The sequence below is a fragment of the Mesoplodon mirus genome, assembly GCF_964341445.2.
Source record: "Mesoplodon mirus genome assembly, chromosome: X".
Lineage (NCBI taxonomy): Eukaryota > Metazoa > Chordata > Mammalia > Artiodactyla > Ziphiidae > Mesoplodon > Mesoplodon mirus.
Window position 1 is genome coordinate 67,210,473 of NC_138981.1, and position 15,082 is coordinate 67,225,554.

Sequence of the window (15,082 nt, forward strand, 5' to 3'; positions counted from 1 at the left end):
TTAGCAGATGACATAATATTACATATAGAAAACTCTAAATACTCCACCAAAAAACTGCTAGAACTAATCAACAAACTCAGTAAAGTTGAAGGATACAAAATCAATATACAAAAATAAGTTGTGTTTCTATACACTAATAATGGGCTATCAGAAAGAGAAATTAAGAAAATAATGCCATTTATAATTGCATCAAAAAGAATAAAATACCTAGGAATAAATTTAACCAAGGAGTTGAAAGATCTGGACACTGAAAACTATAAGACATTGATGAAACAGAAGTATACACAAATAAATGGAAAGATAGTCCATGCACATGGATTGGGAAAATTAATATTGTTAAAATGTTTGTACTACTCAAAGCAATATACAGATTCAGCACAATTTCCAACAGCATTTTTTGCAGAAATAGAAAATAATCTTAAAATTCATATGGAACCATATAAAAGAATTCTAATAGCAATCTTGAGAAAGAAGAACAAAGCTGGAGGCATCACACCTCCTGATACCAAACTATGTTACAAATATATAGTAATCACAAGAGTATGATATTGACATAAAACACAGAGATCAATGGAACAAAATAGAGCACAGAAATAAACCCATGCATATTGGTCAATTAATTTACAACAGAAGAGCCAAGAATATAAAATAGGGAAAGGATAGTTTCTTCAATAAATTGTGCTGGGAAAACTGGATATCCGCCTGCAAAAGAATGGAACTGGACACCTATCTTACACCATACATTAAACACAACTCAAAATGGATTAAGGACTTGGATGTAAGACATGAAACCATAAAACTCCTAAGAGAGGGCTTCCCTGGTGGCACAGTGGTTGAGAGTTCACCTGCCGATGCAGGGGACACGAGTTCATGTCCTGGTCCAGGAAGATCCCACATGCCGCGGAGAGGCTGGGCCCGTGAGACATGGCTGCTGAGCCTGCACGTCCGGAGCCTGTGCTCCACAATGGGAGAGGCCACAACAGTGAGAGGCCCGCATACCATAAACAAAACAAAACAACAACAACAAAAAAAAAACTCCTAAGAGAAAACACAGAGGGGTAAGCTGCTTGACATTTGTCTTGACAATGATGTTTTTGGATGTGACAAAATCCAAAGGTAATAAAAGGCAGCAAAAGCAAAAATAAACAAGTGGGACTACTTGACTACTTCTGCACAGTAAAGAAAACCATCAACAAAATGAAAGGCAATGTACCAAATTGGAGAAAATATTTGCAAATCATATATTTCATAGGGGGTTAATATCCAAAAGATATAAACAACTTGATAGCAAAAGAACAAATAATCCAATTAAAAAATAGGTAGAGAAACTGAATAGACATTTTTCCAAAGGAGACATCCAAACAGCCAACGGGTACATGAAAAGGCACTCAACATCACTAATCATCAGGGAAAAGCAAATGAAAACCACAGTGAAATATCACCTCACACCTGTTAGAATGGTTATTATCAAATAGACAAAGAAATAACAAGTGCTGGTGAGGATGTGGAGAAAAGAGAGTCCTTGTGCACTGTTGGTAGGAATGTAAATTGGTACAGCCACTATGGAAAACAGTATGGAGGTTCCTCAAAAAATTAAAAACAGAACTACCATATGATCCAGCAATCTCACTTCTGGGTATATATCTAAAGGAAATAAAAACAAGATATCAAAGATATAAAGTACTCCCACGTTCATTGCAGTATTATTCACAATAGCTAAGATATGGAAACAATCTGTCTGTCAACAGATGAATGGACACAGAAGATATGGTGTATATATATACACAATGGAATATTATTCAGCCTTAAGAAAGAAGGTAAGTCTGCCATTTGTGACAATGCAGATGGACCTTGAGGGCATTATGCTAAGTGAAATAAGTCAGACAAAGAAAGACAAATACTGCATGGTATCACTCATATGTAGAATCTTAAAAAAAAGGAAAAGTCAAACTCATAGAAACAGAGTACAGAAAATCGGTTGGGTGGTGGACCAGATGGTGGGGGGTGGGGATATGGAGAGGGTGGTAAAAGGATACAAACTTCCAGCTAGAAGATGAATAAGGTCTGAGTATATAAGGATCTAATGTAAGCCATGGTGACTATAATTGATAACACTGTATTGTATAACTGCAATTTACTTAAAGAGTAGAACTTAAATGTTGAAAGGAAGGGAGGGAGGGAGGGAGGAAGGGAGAGAGGGAAGGAGGGAGGAAGAAAGGAAAAATGAGGTTGCTGAATTACATTTTACTTTAATTTCCTATTCTAATCCAAGTAATGCTACTTTGAAGAGGTATTCTTGCTACATCAAATTCTGAATCAAAATGCATTTATATGAAAGGTCAGAGAAAATATCAGGAATAAGAATGATAAATTTTTCATTAGTTTCAGGAGGATAATATCTAATTGGCATATCTGAGTTTTCCTTAATATGTAAATAACATTTAACTTCAATAATACTTACAACATTTTATAGTCAAATACATTTTTGTAAAATTTAAAAACACTGGGGAAAAATAAATAAAAAGTAAAAATAAAAACACTGGAGATTTACCATTCTGGGAATTAACAGTACAGAAAATATAAACATGTAAAATACCTCTGTACAATAATAGCCACTGCAATAAAATCCAGCATATTTGAGTCACTCATCTCCGGGATGAATTGTTTTCCATTAAATATTTTTAAATTATCACTTTTCATTACTGTTTAAGCCTCTTATCTTGGTTTTTGCTTCTCTCTATCATGGCCTCTAGTCACAAATAGCTTAATGTAAATTAGGGATATGACTGGGTGGGGAAATAAGATACATGAGGGTCTACTGACAATACTAATTCCATTTCATTAAGAAAAACTGGTTTATGTTTGCAAATTTTCATAAAGGAAATCAAATAGCAATTCCATGAAACTATTAAAAATGTAGACTTTCAAGTTTAAAATTATAAAATACTTTAAAATTTTATATATACTGTGTAGAAAATTAATCCCTACTAAAACTTCCGTCAACTAACCATTCTTTTAAAACACTGATTAGTGCTTTGTCCTGTTTTCAAGGGCTGGAAAATAAAGTATTGATTTCTCATCACTGAAACCCACTATGTCAAAAAGGATGACTGACCACCTCTCTCTGACTGTAGCACCACTATATTTTTGGTATATATTACCTACATATAGGTTAAAGAGTTTAATACAAAAAATGCAAGTGTTCAGTCAGCTTTCAGAAATCAGCTTCACTGCTCATAGTTAGTTTTAACATTTACATATAATACTTATTGTACTTTAAATGACAGAAAAGGAATTCATGCCTACTAATCATGCTGTGATTCTTACCTCCTCTGCATCAGTACTGTTTAGCTCTTCTGCTTTAATTTTATTATAAGTATCCAGTATATCAGTACAGCTCTGATCCCTGAGAAGACAGATAAGTTAAAATACATTTCAATAAATTTTAGAAGTCAGAAGTCAGCCTCTGTGGGAGATAAAACTTCTTCTTACCCAATAAATCGAAGTAAGACATCAGTTACAATTTTGGCTGCTTTAACTATAGGACTGTCTGGCTCATTGAAAGTCCTAGCATTATGCTCAATGTAGCGTACTTCCCACATTAATGCTGATATTCTCCTATGAAAGAAAAAAATACCCTGTTACTCTTGGTTCATACATTTAAAGTCTATTCTAGGATTAGACAACATAGAACAACTAGGCATTTAATCATGATATGTCAAAGGTGTTCAAATATATGTATGTGACTCAATATATGTGTGTGACTAATGTGCACTAATAAAGGTATATAGTTAGAGTATTTGAAGCACAGGCAAGAGTTCAGAACCACTGGACTATAAATTTGGATATGAAAACATGGAAAAGAACTAACCCACAACATTGTGGGTAAATAGTGATTTGACCAAGGTCAAAGTAATAAAAACAAACAAATACTGCTTTGATAAATCAACAGAAGAATGTTTCGTTTTCAGAGAAAAGCAAAGAACAAAAAGGACAGATTTTTATCTCATTGCTTTTATGATATATATTATTGAATGAAATTATAGGTAAAGATATAAAATACACCCAACTGGTTATATTTATAACCATTTCATGGAATAATTGTGGTTAGGATACAGTAGACTCTAGGGTGAGAGAGTTACCAAAAGCTGCCCTCCACTGCCTTCCCATAATCACCCCACTCCCAACCAAACCCAAGGAAAAAATAACTTGGCTTTTTCTATACACATTTTGGGGTTGGTAATTAAATCTAATTAACTAATGCCTAATTCCCCAACAGGGTATTTAAAACATGCTCCAAGTTCCTGGAGCACCATAATCAGGATGATTCCACAAACTACTTAATCTGCCTTTAATAAGCTAAAATTAACTGTAGTTTTTGTTTCATATGTGACTTGTGCTAGTCATAATTTCCTCCCTGTCCATACCCCTTCTTACCCTGGAAGAGTGAAAATCTACTGAATAAAGGGAAATCAGTGTTCCAAATTTTCAGGAGAAATTTTGGAGCGGGTCTTCTAAACAGTTATTTTACACTATGAAAACAAAGATCTCAGTGTATCATTATGCAAAAAGGAAAGCAAAAGATATAAAACTATACAAGCTTTTAGGAAATGATAAAAACTAAATAGACCTGTAAAAGCGATTTTCAAGTCTCCGCCTGATGGTGTTGAGGTCAGTTGGATAAGCAACTACAGTACAATACAAGGGATAGGCACTGAGATCCACTGGAACAGCAAAAGGGCTGGCAAAATCTACATTTACAAAATAAAAAAAGACAATTATAAAGAACACTAACATTTCATGTTAACAAACAAAAACACATGTAAACAAGAAGGGTGGGTGATATAATACTACATTTCTAAAATGCTGATGATTCAATTATGCAAAAACTAGACCAATACTATTATAATGTTATTCTTTTTATTTGGACATTCTATCTATGAATCAATCATTCATGATACACTGGTTCAAATCAGATAAAAACAAGACAAAATTAAAGGGGAACTGTGTTTAACTTCAAATGTATGTCTTTTCTGGATAAATGTCAAATGTCTTGTGATATACTTCAGAAAATATAAGTAGTCATGGAGTAAAATATATTACTGCACCCACTGTCTTTACCAAAAAATCGATCCAAACTTAGCTCAGGGAATAGCTAGAAAGCCAAAACGACTCAAGAAAGTAAAAGACACCTATATGGCTGCCTTCACTATTATAGCCTCAGAACTGAAAAAGTTTGCCAGTCATTAATTTGGCCAAGCAAATAAAAATGTTATTATTAAAACTAGAATCACCGTGCCTCTTGAGTTAAAAGTATACAGTGAGAAAATGCATTTCCTTTTACAGAACTTATAATTCTGCTGGTTTTCCTTATTTCTTCCCATCTTCCTAATATTCTTTCACATTCACCATACCCAGGGAAAGAAGGTGGTTGATGCCCTGAATAACTCGTTCACATTCCTCATCTCTGGAATGAGCCCCCCACTCTCCTTCCTGAGGTTTGTATAGCAAAGCAGTCAATTCCTCCTGGGACACAGGAACACCAGCACCAACTTCATCTGGAAAGGCAGCTACGCATAAAGTGAAAAATCAGAAATAATTAGTTTCTAGAATCATTCTATTGCCATTTTTCTTTTAGAAAAATTATAATTCATTTTTTAAAAGCATATTTACTTCCTTCTGGAATTGGCTCCATATCCCAGGGACTCATCTTTTCTCTCTCGTTATTGTCCCAGCTATTAAAAAATAACAAGATACAAATCAAATTCAGGTGACACTTTATATACTAGCATAATTTGCATTACTTCTTGGGGGTGAAATCTGTAAAGGGACAATACAGTTTCCTTGAAGTACAACTTTGCTTACACAAAGATAATAATAAGCCTCTAATAGAGAAAACATGGCCCATCAATATGAAAGAGAGTCATAAGCTTACTCTTAGTTCTGCTGGGCTTTTTTTTTTTTTTTTTTTTTAATTCCAACCAAGCATACGTTCAATGTTAAGCCAGGGTATGGAATAAAAAGATCTCTTTGGAAAATTCCTTTCAGGTTAAAAAAGTCGATTTAATAGATCACTTCTTTCTATGAGATAACCTACTTTATTCTAACAGGTTGAGTATTATAGCTTCTCCAAAAGTTTATTATTCCCTTTGATCTACAATATGGAGACCAAAAGTCAATCTTCATAGAATAAACATTTGTTCTATCATTCTTAAGAAGAAAACTTTATTTATTAGGAATCTTACAACTCTGGTATTTCATGAAGAGCAAAAGTAAATTGTAGACAAACAGTATATCCAAACATAATGCAGTCACTCCTGTCTAGAATTCATACCATTAAATAAAAGACTATGTAAATATTCAGTATTATATTCCAGCTGTAACAATTAAACACTAAATTGATTTCAGTATTCTTCATGAAATAATAATTGTAATTCTTGTCTAAAATAGAAATACTTAAGAGAAAATACAGGAATAAGGAAGGCAGAAATAAGTCTTCAGTTCCTGCTTTGTGTTAGCATGCATATTGGACCAAAAGGTTTATCACCAAATTCCTTCCTTAAAGGTACTATGATTACTTCCTTACAGGTACAAGTCTTATAAGGCTAGGTAAGGTAGGGTTTATAGAAAGTCCATATAGTACTAAAGTATTATATCAGGTGTAAAAGACCATAAATATACTTACTGAACACTGTAACACTGGAAAGAACTATCAGGATACTCTGGTTGAAAAGGCTGCTGACTCTCCACGGTCCCAAACCACCAGGCATCATCTATTATACTGCGGAATCTATCACCTACAATGTTTTTAGAAATTCTTAAGAGTGCTCTTGAGAATAATCACTCTGTTCCCACTCTAAACTTCTAGTTTTTGTTGAATACAGAAGCAGCATTGTATCCAGCAATATTAGAAGTTTCAATCTGAGTTTTCCATATATGTGAATTTTATATTTTACCCTCTTCAAGGATTTTGATTTCCAAATGCTAATAATTATTCTGAAATAAATCACATATTACCGCATATAATTTAACTTTTATCAATTACTTGGGATCATTAGGCATACTGCTTTTTGTACTGCACATATGATACTACAGTGGTTTCTTCTATTTTTTGTTTCACCATTTTGTTTTTAAAAATCCCTTCATACTAGTTTTGTACCTCTAAATGGCTAAGGAATACAAAACCAACCACGTGGACAAAAATGTTTCTCCCACATAAGAAAGGAGAATTTAAAGTACTAATAGCAGATAATAACATAGTGTTTGCTGTGTCAGGCACCATTTTATTCATATCGACCTTATAGGTAGATTCTGATGTGATTCCCATTTTACAGATAATGGAATTGAGGCAGAGAGAGGTCAAAATCTTGCCCAACATTAAACAGCTAGTGAAGGGGGAGGAATAGAGGGGGAGAGAATAAGAAGGGGAAAGAGAGAAAGGGAGAGGAGGAGAGTGAGAGAGGAGGCGGGCAGAGGAGTAGATAGAAAGAGGTAGAAGAGGAGGAAGAAGGAGATGGAGAGGGGGTGGGGGGGCAGAGAGGAAGACAAAGGAGAGAGAAAACCACAATCAGTAAAGGTCTGTTAAGAGCCCAAGTGTTAAGTACTCCATTTCATGGCCATTGACATTTCAAGATTTTCTTTTTAATACAGATTTGTATTCTAATAGAGTAGGTATTCACAGAAAAGGTTTTATGCCACTTACAATGTTCATAAAATCACTGAAATGTAACTGAAAAGAAAAATTTAATTTAATTTTTCTAATTTGGCTAACAGCTTTTTCAGTCTACTGGTTTCTTTCTGTTAAATTGGTTTAAAAGTTACTTACTCTACTTCAAACAATAATTATTCAGTGAGAATTCTATACTTACCAATCTGCCAGTTCCTTTCTTTGGCTTCATTATAAAACTGATGTAGCACAAGGAAGTCAATGACATCTGGCATGTCATGATACCTGAGGAGAAAGTAAAGTACATATTATTCAGTATACAGATATAACAGTATAAGTTACTTTCTAAACATCCAGGAATATATGCTTAATGTGGAGGTATTGAGCAAAATGTTGCAAATCTCAAGGTCCCAGTGAATGCCTTTACTTAAATTAAACCCCATCTGTTTGATCTGTTTGGCTTAAATATTTACTTATGACATTATTTTTTTAATATTTGCATAAAGTATTTTATTTTCTTTATTACAGTGTATGTTTATTGGGGTTGTTTTTTGCTTGTTTTTTTTTCTCCTTTTTTTAAACATCTTTATTGGAGTAAAATGGCTTTATAATGGTGTGTTAGTTTCTGCTTTATAACAAAGTGAATCAGTTATATATATATATATATATATATATATATATATATATATATATATATATTCCCATATGTCTTCCCTCTTGCGTCTCCCTCCCTCCCATCCTCCCTATCCCACCCCTCTAGGTAGTCACAAAACAGCAAGCTGATCTCCCTGTGTTATGCGGCTGCTTCCCACTAGCTATCTATTTTACGTTTGGTAGTGTATATATGTCCATGCCACTCTCTCACTCTGTCACAGCTTACCCTTCCCCCTCCCCATGTCCTCAAGTCCATTCTCTAGTAGGTCTGTGTCTTTATTCCTGTCTTACCCCTAGGTTCTTCATGATCTTTCTTTTTTTCTTAGATTCCATATATATGTGTTAGCATAAGGTATTTGTTTTTCTCTTTCTGACTTACTTCACTCTGTATGACAAACTCTAGATCCATCCACCTCACTACAAATAACTCAATTTCATTTCTTTTTATGGCTGAGTAATATTCCATTGTATATATGTGCCACATCTTCTTTATACATTCATCCAATGATGGACACAGTTTACTTCCATGCCCTGGCTATTGTAAATAGAGCTGCAATGAATATTTTGGTACATGACTCTTTTTGAATTATGGTTTTCTCAGGGTATATGCCCAGGAGTGGGATCGCTGGGTCGTAAGGTAGTACTATTTTTAGTTTTCTAAGGAACCTCCATACTGTTCTCCATAGTGGCTGTATCAATTTACATTCCCACCAGTAGTGCAAGAGTGTTCCTTCTCTCCACACCCTCTCCAGCATTTATTGTTTCTAGATTTTTTGATGATGTCCATTCTGACTGGTGTGAGATAATAGCTCATTGTAGTTTTGATGTGTATTTCTCTAATGATTAATGACGTTGAGCATTCTTTCATGTGTTTGCTGGCAATCTGTATATCTTATTTGGAGAAATGTCTGTTTAGGTCTTCTGCCCATTTTCGGATTGGGTTATTTGTTTTTCTGTTATTGAGCTGCATGAGCTACTTGTAAATCTTGGAGAAAATCCTTTGGCACTTGCTTCATTTGCAAATATATTCTCTCATTCTGAGGGTTGTTTTTTGCTCTTGTTTATGGTTTCCTTTGCTGTGCAAAAGCTTTGAAGTTTCATTAGGTCCCATTTGTTTATTTTAGTTTTTATTTCCATTTCTCTAGGAGGTAGGTCAAAAAGGATCTTACTGTGATTTATATAATAGAGTATTCTGCCTATGTTTTCCTCTAAGAGTTAGAGAGTGTCTGGCCTTAAATTTAGGTCTTTAATCCATTTTGAGTCTATTTTTGTGTATGGTGTTAGGGAGTGTTCTAATTTCATACTTTTACATGTAACTGTGCAGTTTTCCCAGCACCACTTATTGAAGAGTCTGTCTTTTCTCCACTAGTATATTCTTGCCTCCTTTATCAAAGATAATGTGACCATATGTGTGTGGGTTTAGCTGTGGGCTTTCTATCCTGTTCCATTGATCTATATTTCTGTTTTTGTGCCAGTACCATACTGTCTTAATTACTGTAGCTTTGTAGTATAGTCTGAAGTCAGGGAGCCTGATTCCTCCAGCTCCAGTTTTCACTCTCAAGATTGCTTTGGCTATTGGGGTCTTTTGTGTTTCCATACAAATTGTGAAATATTTTGTTCTAGTTCTCAGAAAACTGCCAGTGGTATTTTGATAGGGATTGCACTGAACCTATAGATCGCCTTGGGTAGTAGAGTTATTTTCACAATGTTGATTCTTCCAATCCAAGAACATGGTATATCTCTCCATCTATTTGTATCATCTTTAATTTCTTTCATCAGTGTCTTATAATTTTCTGCATACCCGTCTTTTGTCTCCTTAGGCAGGTTTATTCCTAAATATTTTATTCTTTTTGTTGCAATGGTAAATGGGAGTGTTTTCTTAATTTCACTTTCACATTTTTCATCATTAGTGTATAGGAATGCCAGAGATTTCTGTGCATTAATTTTGTATACTGCTACTTTACAAAATTCATTGATTAGTTCTAGTAGTTTTCTGGTAGCATGTTTAGGATTCTCTATGTAGAGTATCATGTCATCTGCAAACAGTGACAGCTTTACTTCTTCTTTTCCAATTTGGATTCCCCTTATTTCTGTTTCTTCTCTGATTGCTGTGGCTAAAACTTCCAAAACTATGTTGCATAAGAGTGTTGAGAGTGCGCAACTTTGTCTTGTTCCTAATCTTACTGGAAGAGGTTTCAGTTTTTCACTAACGAGGACGATGTTGGCTGTGAGTTTTTCATATATGGCCTTCATTATTTTGAGGAAAGTTCCCTATATGCCTACTTTCTCCAGGCTTTGTATCATAAATGGGTGTTGAGTTTTGTCGAAAGCTTTCTCTGCATCTATTGAGATGATCATATGGCTTTTCTCCATTGTTAATAAAGTGTATCATGTTGATTGATTTGCGTATATTGAAGAATCTTTGCATTCCTGGAATAAACACAACTTGATCATGGTATATGATCCTTTTAATGTGCTGTTGGATTCTGTTTGCTAGTATTTTGTTGATGATATTTGCATCTATGTTCATCAGTGATATTGGCCTGTAGTTTTCTTTCTTTGTGACATCTTTGTCTGGTTTTGGTATCAGGGTGATGGTGGTCTCGTAGAATGAGTTTGGGAGTGTTTCTCCCTCTACTATATTTTGGAAGATTTTGAGAAGGATAGGTGTTAGCTCTTTTCTAAATGTTTGATAGAATTAGCCTGCGAAGCCATCTGGTCCTGGGCTTGTGTTTGTTGGAAGATTTTTAATCACAGTTTCAGTTTCAGTGCTTGTGATTGGTCTGTTCACATTTTTTATTTCTTCCTGGTTCCATCTCAGTTGTGCATTTCTAAGAATTTGTCCATTTCTTCCAGGTTGTCCATTTTATTGGCATAGAGTTGTTTGTAGTACTCTCTCATGATCCTTTGTATTTCTGCAGTGTCCGTTGTTACTTCTCCTTTTTCGTTTCTAATTCTATGTCCTGCCACTCCCTTCGGGCTTGCAGAGTTTCTTCTGAAAGATCAGCTGTTAACCTTATGGGGATTCCCTTGTGTGTTACTTGCTGTTTTTCCCTTGCTGCTTTTAATATGTTTTCTTTGTATTTAAAGTTGATAGTTTGATTAATATGTGTCTTGGTGTATTTCTCCTTGGATTTATCCTGTATGGGACTCTCTGTGCTTCCTGGACTTGATTAACTATTTCCTTTCCCATATTAGGGAAGTTTTCAACTATAACCTCTTCAAATATTTTCTCAGTCCCTTTCTTTTTCTCTTCTTCTTCTGGAACCCCTATAATTCGAATGTTGGTTTGTTTAATGTTGTCCCAGAGGCCTCTGAAACTGCCCCCAGTTCTTTTCATTCTTTTTTCTTTATTCTGCTCTGCAGTAGTTATTTCCACTATTTTATCTTCCAGGTCACTTATCCGTTCTTCTGCCTCAGTTATTCTGCTATTGATCCCTTCTAGAGTATTTTTAATTTCATTTATTGTGTTGTTCATCATTGCTTGTTTCCTCTTTAGTTCTTCTGGGTCCTTGATAAATGTTTCTTGCATTTTCTCTATTCTATTTCCAAGATTTTGGATCATCTTTACTATCATTATTCTGAATTCTTTTTCAAGTAGACTGCCTATTTCCTCTTCATTTGTTAGGTCTGGTGGGTTTTTACCTTGCTCCTTCATCTGCTGTGCGTTTTTTTGTCTTCTCATTTTGCTTATCTTACTGTGTGTGGTGTCTCCTTTTTGCAGGCTGCAGTTTAGTAATTCCCCTTGTTTTTGGTGTCTGTTCCCGGTTGCTAAGGTTGTTTTAGTGGGTTGTGCAGGCTTCCTGGTGGAGGGGACTAGTGCCTATGTTCTGGTGGATGAGACTGGATCTTGTCTTTTTTGTTGGCAGGTCCACATCCGGTGGTTTGTTTTGGGGTGTCTGTGGCCTTATTATGATTTTAGGCAGCCTCTCTGCTAATGGGTGGGGTTGTGTTTCTGTCTTGCTAGTTGTTTGACATAGGGTATCCAGCACTGTAGCTTGCTGGTCGTTGAGTGAAGCTGGGTGTGGTTGTTGAGATGGAGATCTCTGGGAGATTTTCATCATTTGATATTACGTGGAGTTCAGAGGTCTCTTGTGGACCAGTGTCCTGAAGTTGGCTCTCCCACCTCAGAGGCACAGCACTGAATCCTGGCTGGAGCACCAAGAGCCTTCATCCACACGGCTCAGAATAAAAGGGATAAAAAATAGAAAGAAAGAGGATAAAATAAAATAAAATACAGTAAGATAAAATAAAATAAAGTTATTAAAATAAAAAATAATTATTAAAAAAATTAAGGAAAGAAAGAAAGAAAAAACAAACAAACAAACAACCGGATGGACAGAACCCTAGGTCAAATGGTGAAAGCAAAGCTATACAGACAAAAACTCCCACAAAAGGATACACATACACACTCACAAAAAGAGGAAAAGTGGAAAAAATAATAAATCTTGCTCTCAAAGTCCACCTCATCAATTTTGGATGATTTGTTGTCTATTCAGGTATTCTGCAGATGCTGGGTACATCAAGTTGATTGTGGAGATTTAATCTGCTGCTCCTGTGGCTGCTGGGAGGGATTTTCCTTTCTGTTCTTTGTTCACACAGCTCCTGGTTTCAGCTTTGGAAGTGGACTCGCCTCTGCATGTAGGTCGCCTGAGGGCGTCTGTTCTTCGCTCAGACAGGACAGGGTTAAAGGAGCAGGTGATTTGGGGGCTCTGGCTCACTCAGGCCAGGGGGAGGGAGGGGTACAGATGTGGGGCAAGCCTGCAGCAGCAGAGGCCAGCATGACGTTGCAGCAGCCTGAGGCATGCCGTGCGTTCTCCCCAGGAAGTTGTCCCTGGATCTCGGGACCCAGGCAGTAGCAGGCTGCACATCCTCCCGGGAGGGGAGGTGTGGATAGTAACCTGTGCTTGCACACAGGCTTCTTGGTGGCAGCAGCAGCAGCCTTACCACCTCATGCCCGTCTGTGAGGTCTGCACTGACAGCTGCAGCTCACGCCTGTCTCTGGAGCTCCTTTAAGCAGCGCTCTTAATCCCTTCTCCTCACACAAAAGGAAACAAAGAGGGAGGAAAATGTCTCTTGCCTCTTTGACAGTTCCAGAGTTTTGCCCAGACTCCCTCCTGGCTAGCTGTGGTGCACTAATCCCTTCAGGCTGTGTTCACGCCGCCAACACCAGTCCTCTCCCTGTGATCCGACTGAAGCCTGAGCCTCAGCTCCTAGCCCTCGCCCACCCCGGCGAGTGAGCAGAGAAGCCTCTCGGGCTGGTGAGTGCTGGTCGACACTGATCCTCTGTGCAGGAATCTCTCCGCTTTGCCCTCCACACCCCTGTTGCTGCGCTCTCCTCTGCGGCTGGCTCCAAAGCTTCCCCCCTCTGCCACCCGCAGTCACCACCCACGAGGGGGCCTCCTAGTGTGTGGAAACCTTTCCTTCTTCACAGCTCCCTCTCACTGGTGCAGGTCCCATCCGTATTCTTTTGTCTCTGTTTTGTCTTTTTTCTTTTGCCCTAGCCAGGTACGTGGGCAGTTTCTTGCCTTTTGGGATGTCTGAGGTCTTCTGCCAGTATTCAGTGGGTGTTCTGTAGGAGCAGTTCCACGTGTAGATGTATTTCTGATGTGTCTGTGGGGAGCAAGGTGATCTCCATGTCTTGCTCTTCCACCATCTTCCTCAACTCTCCCTTATGCCATTATTTATATCACTAGCTATATTACTTACTTACTTATTTATTTATTATTATTTATTTATTTTTGGCTTCCTTGGTTCTTTGTTGCAGCATGCGGGCTTTCTCTATTTGTGGTGAGCAGGGGCTACTATTCAATGTGGTGTGCGGGTTTCTCACTGTTGTGGCTTCTGTTGTTGTGGACCATGGGGTCTAGGTGTGTGGGCTTCAGTAGTTGTGGCAGGCAGGCTCAGTACTTGTGGCTCACAGGCTCTACAGTGCGGGCTCATTAGTTGTGGCACACGGGCTTAGTTGCTCCACAGCATGTGGGATCTTCCCGGGCCAGAGCTGGAACCCATGTCCCCTGCATTGGCAGGTGGATTCTTAACCACTGTGCCATCAAGGAAGCCCGATATCACTAGTTATATTATTTTTATCCTATTTTATAAGATAGTTGTTTCTTACATTACCCAGTTATGTAACCAGGTCTTCAACAAAACTAATGATGCTTAAATGTCTTGAGGCAATTGATCACATACATAGTTTCATATAAAATTAATTGTAATAGCACAACTCTAGATATGGGAAGAAGCAACAAGGAGAATATTTCCTGGATTATAAGAGTCTAGTAAAACTAATGATCCCAAGCCTAATCCAGAAATAGCACATTGAGTGGCCTATCAACAAAGTCCTTGCCTGACCTAAGAATAAGCCTTCATAATGCCATGGGACAAATGGGTCATGACATTCTTCCCAAACCTTGGTTGAATTTATGACCAACGGGGTGTACTGTAAACAGAAATATGTTGCCTGCCACTCCAGTTCTACAGGGGTCAAGTCATTAGCCACTGTAGTTGCTGACCTACAGCACACCCTTAAAGGAATTCAAGATGAAACATTCTGTGTTTTGGATATATGGGCCCCTAGATATTGAAGATGCATATGTAATGAAGAATTTCAATGACCCCAGATTCTTCCATCTTCCCATATATAGAAAAGCAATAAAATCATTAACTGAGATATCTGATCCTTGTGACTTGCAATAACTAGCAGAATGTATGCTTGACTATATGTATTCCCCAGCCCCCCCAAAAATCATATATACACTG

At 37.0% G+C, this 15,082-nt stretch overlaps 1 protein-coding gene across 2 annotated transcripts in view; it reads right to left on the reverse strand.

Annotated features, from left to right (window-relative positions):
- BRWD3 (bromodomain and WD repeat domain containing 3) overlaps positions 1–15,082 on the reverse strand; it is a 121,392-nt gene that overhangs the window by 18,137 nt on the left and 88,173 nt on the right. For both annotated transcript variants that reach the window (XM_082609033.1, XM_082609032.1), the window contains exons 27-33: positions 7,869–7,951; positions 6,686–6,797; positions 5,674–5,735; positions 5,415–5,570; positions 4,631–4,751; positions 3,493–3,618; positions 3,328–3,406 (exon numbers count right to left, since the gene is read on the reverse strand). In XM_082609033.1, the coding sequence (XP_082465159.1) occupies positions 3,328–3,406; positions 3,493–3,618; positions 4,631–4,751; positions 5,415–5,570; positions 5,674–5,735; positions 6,686–6,797; positions 7,869–7,951 (739 nt within the window). The remainder of the gene's footprint in view (positions 1–3,327; positions 3,407–3,492; positions 3,619–4,630; positions 4,752–5,414; positions 5,571–5,673; positions 5,736–6,685; positions 6,798–7,868; positions 7,952–15,082) is intronic.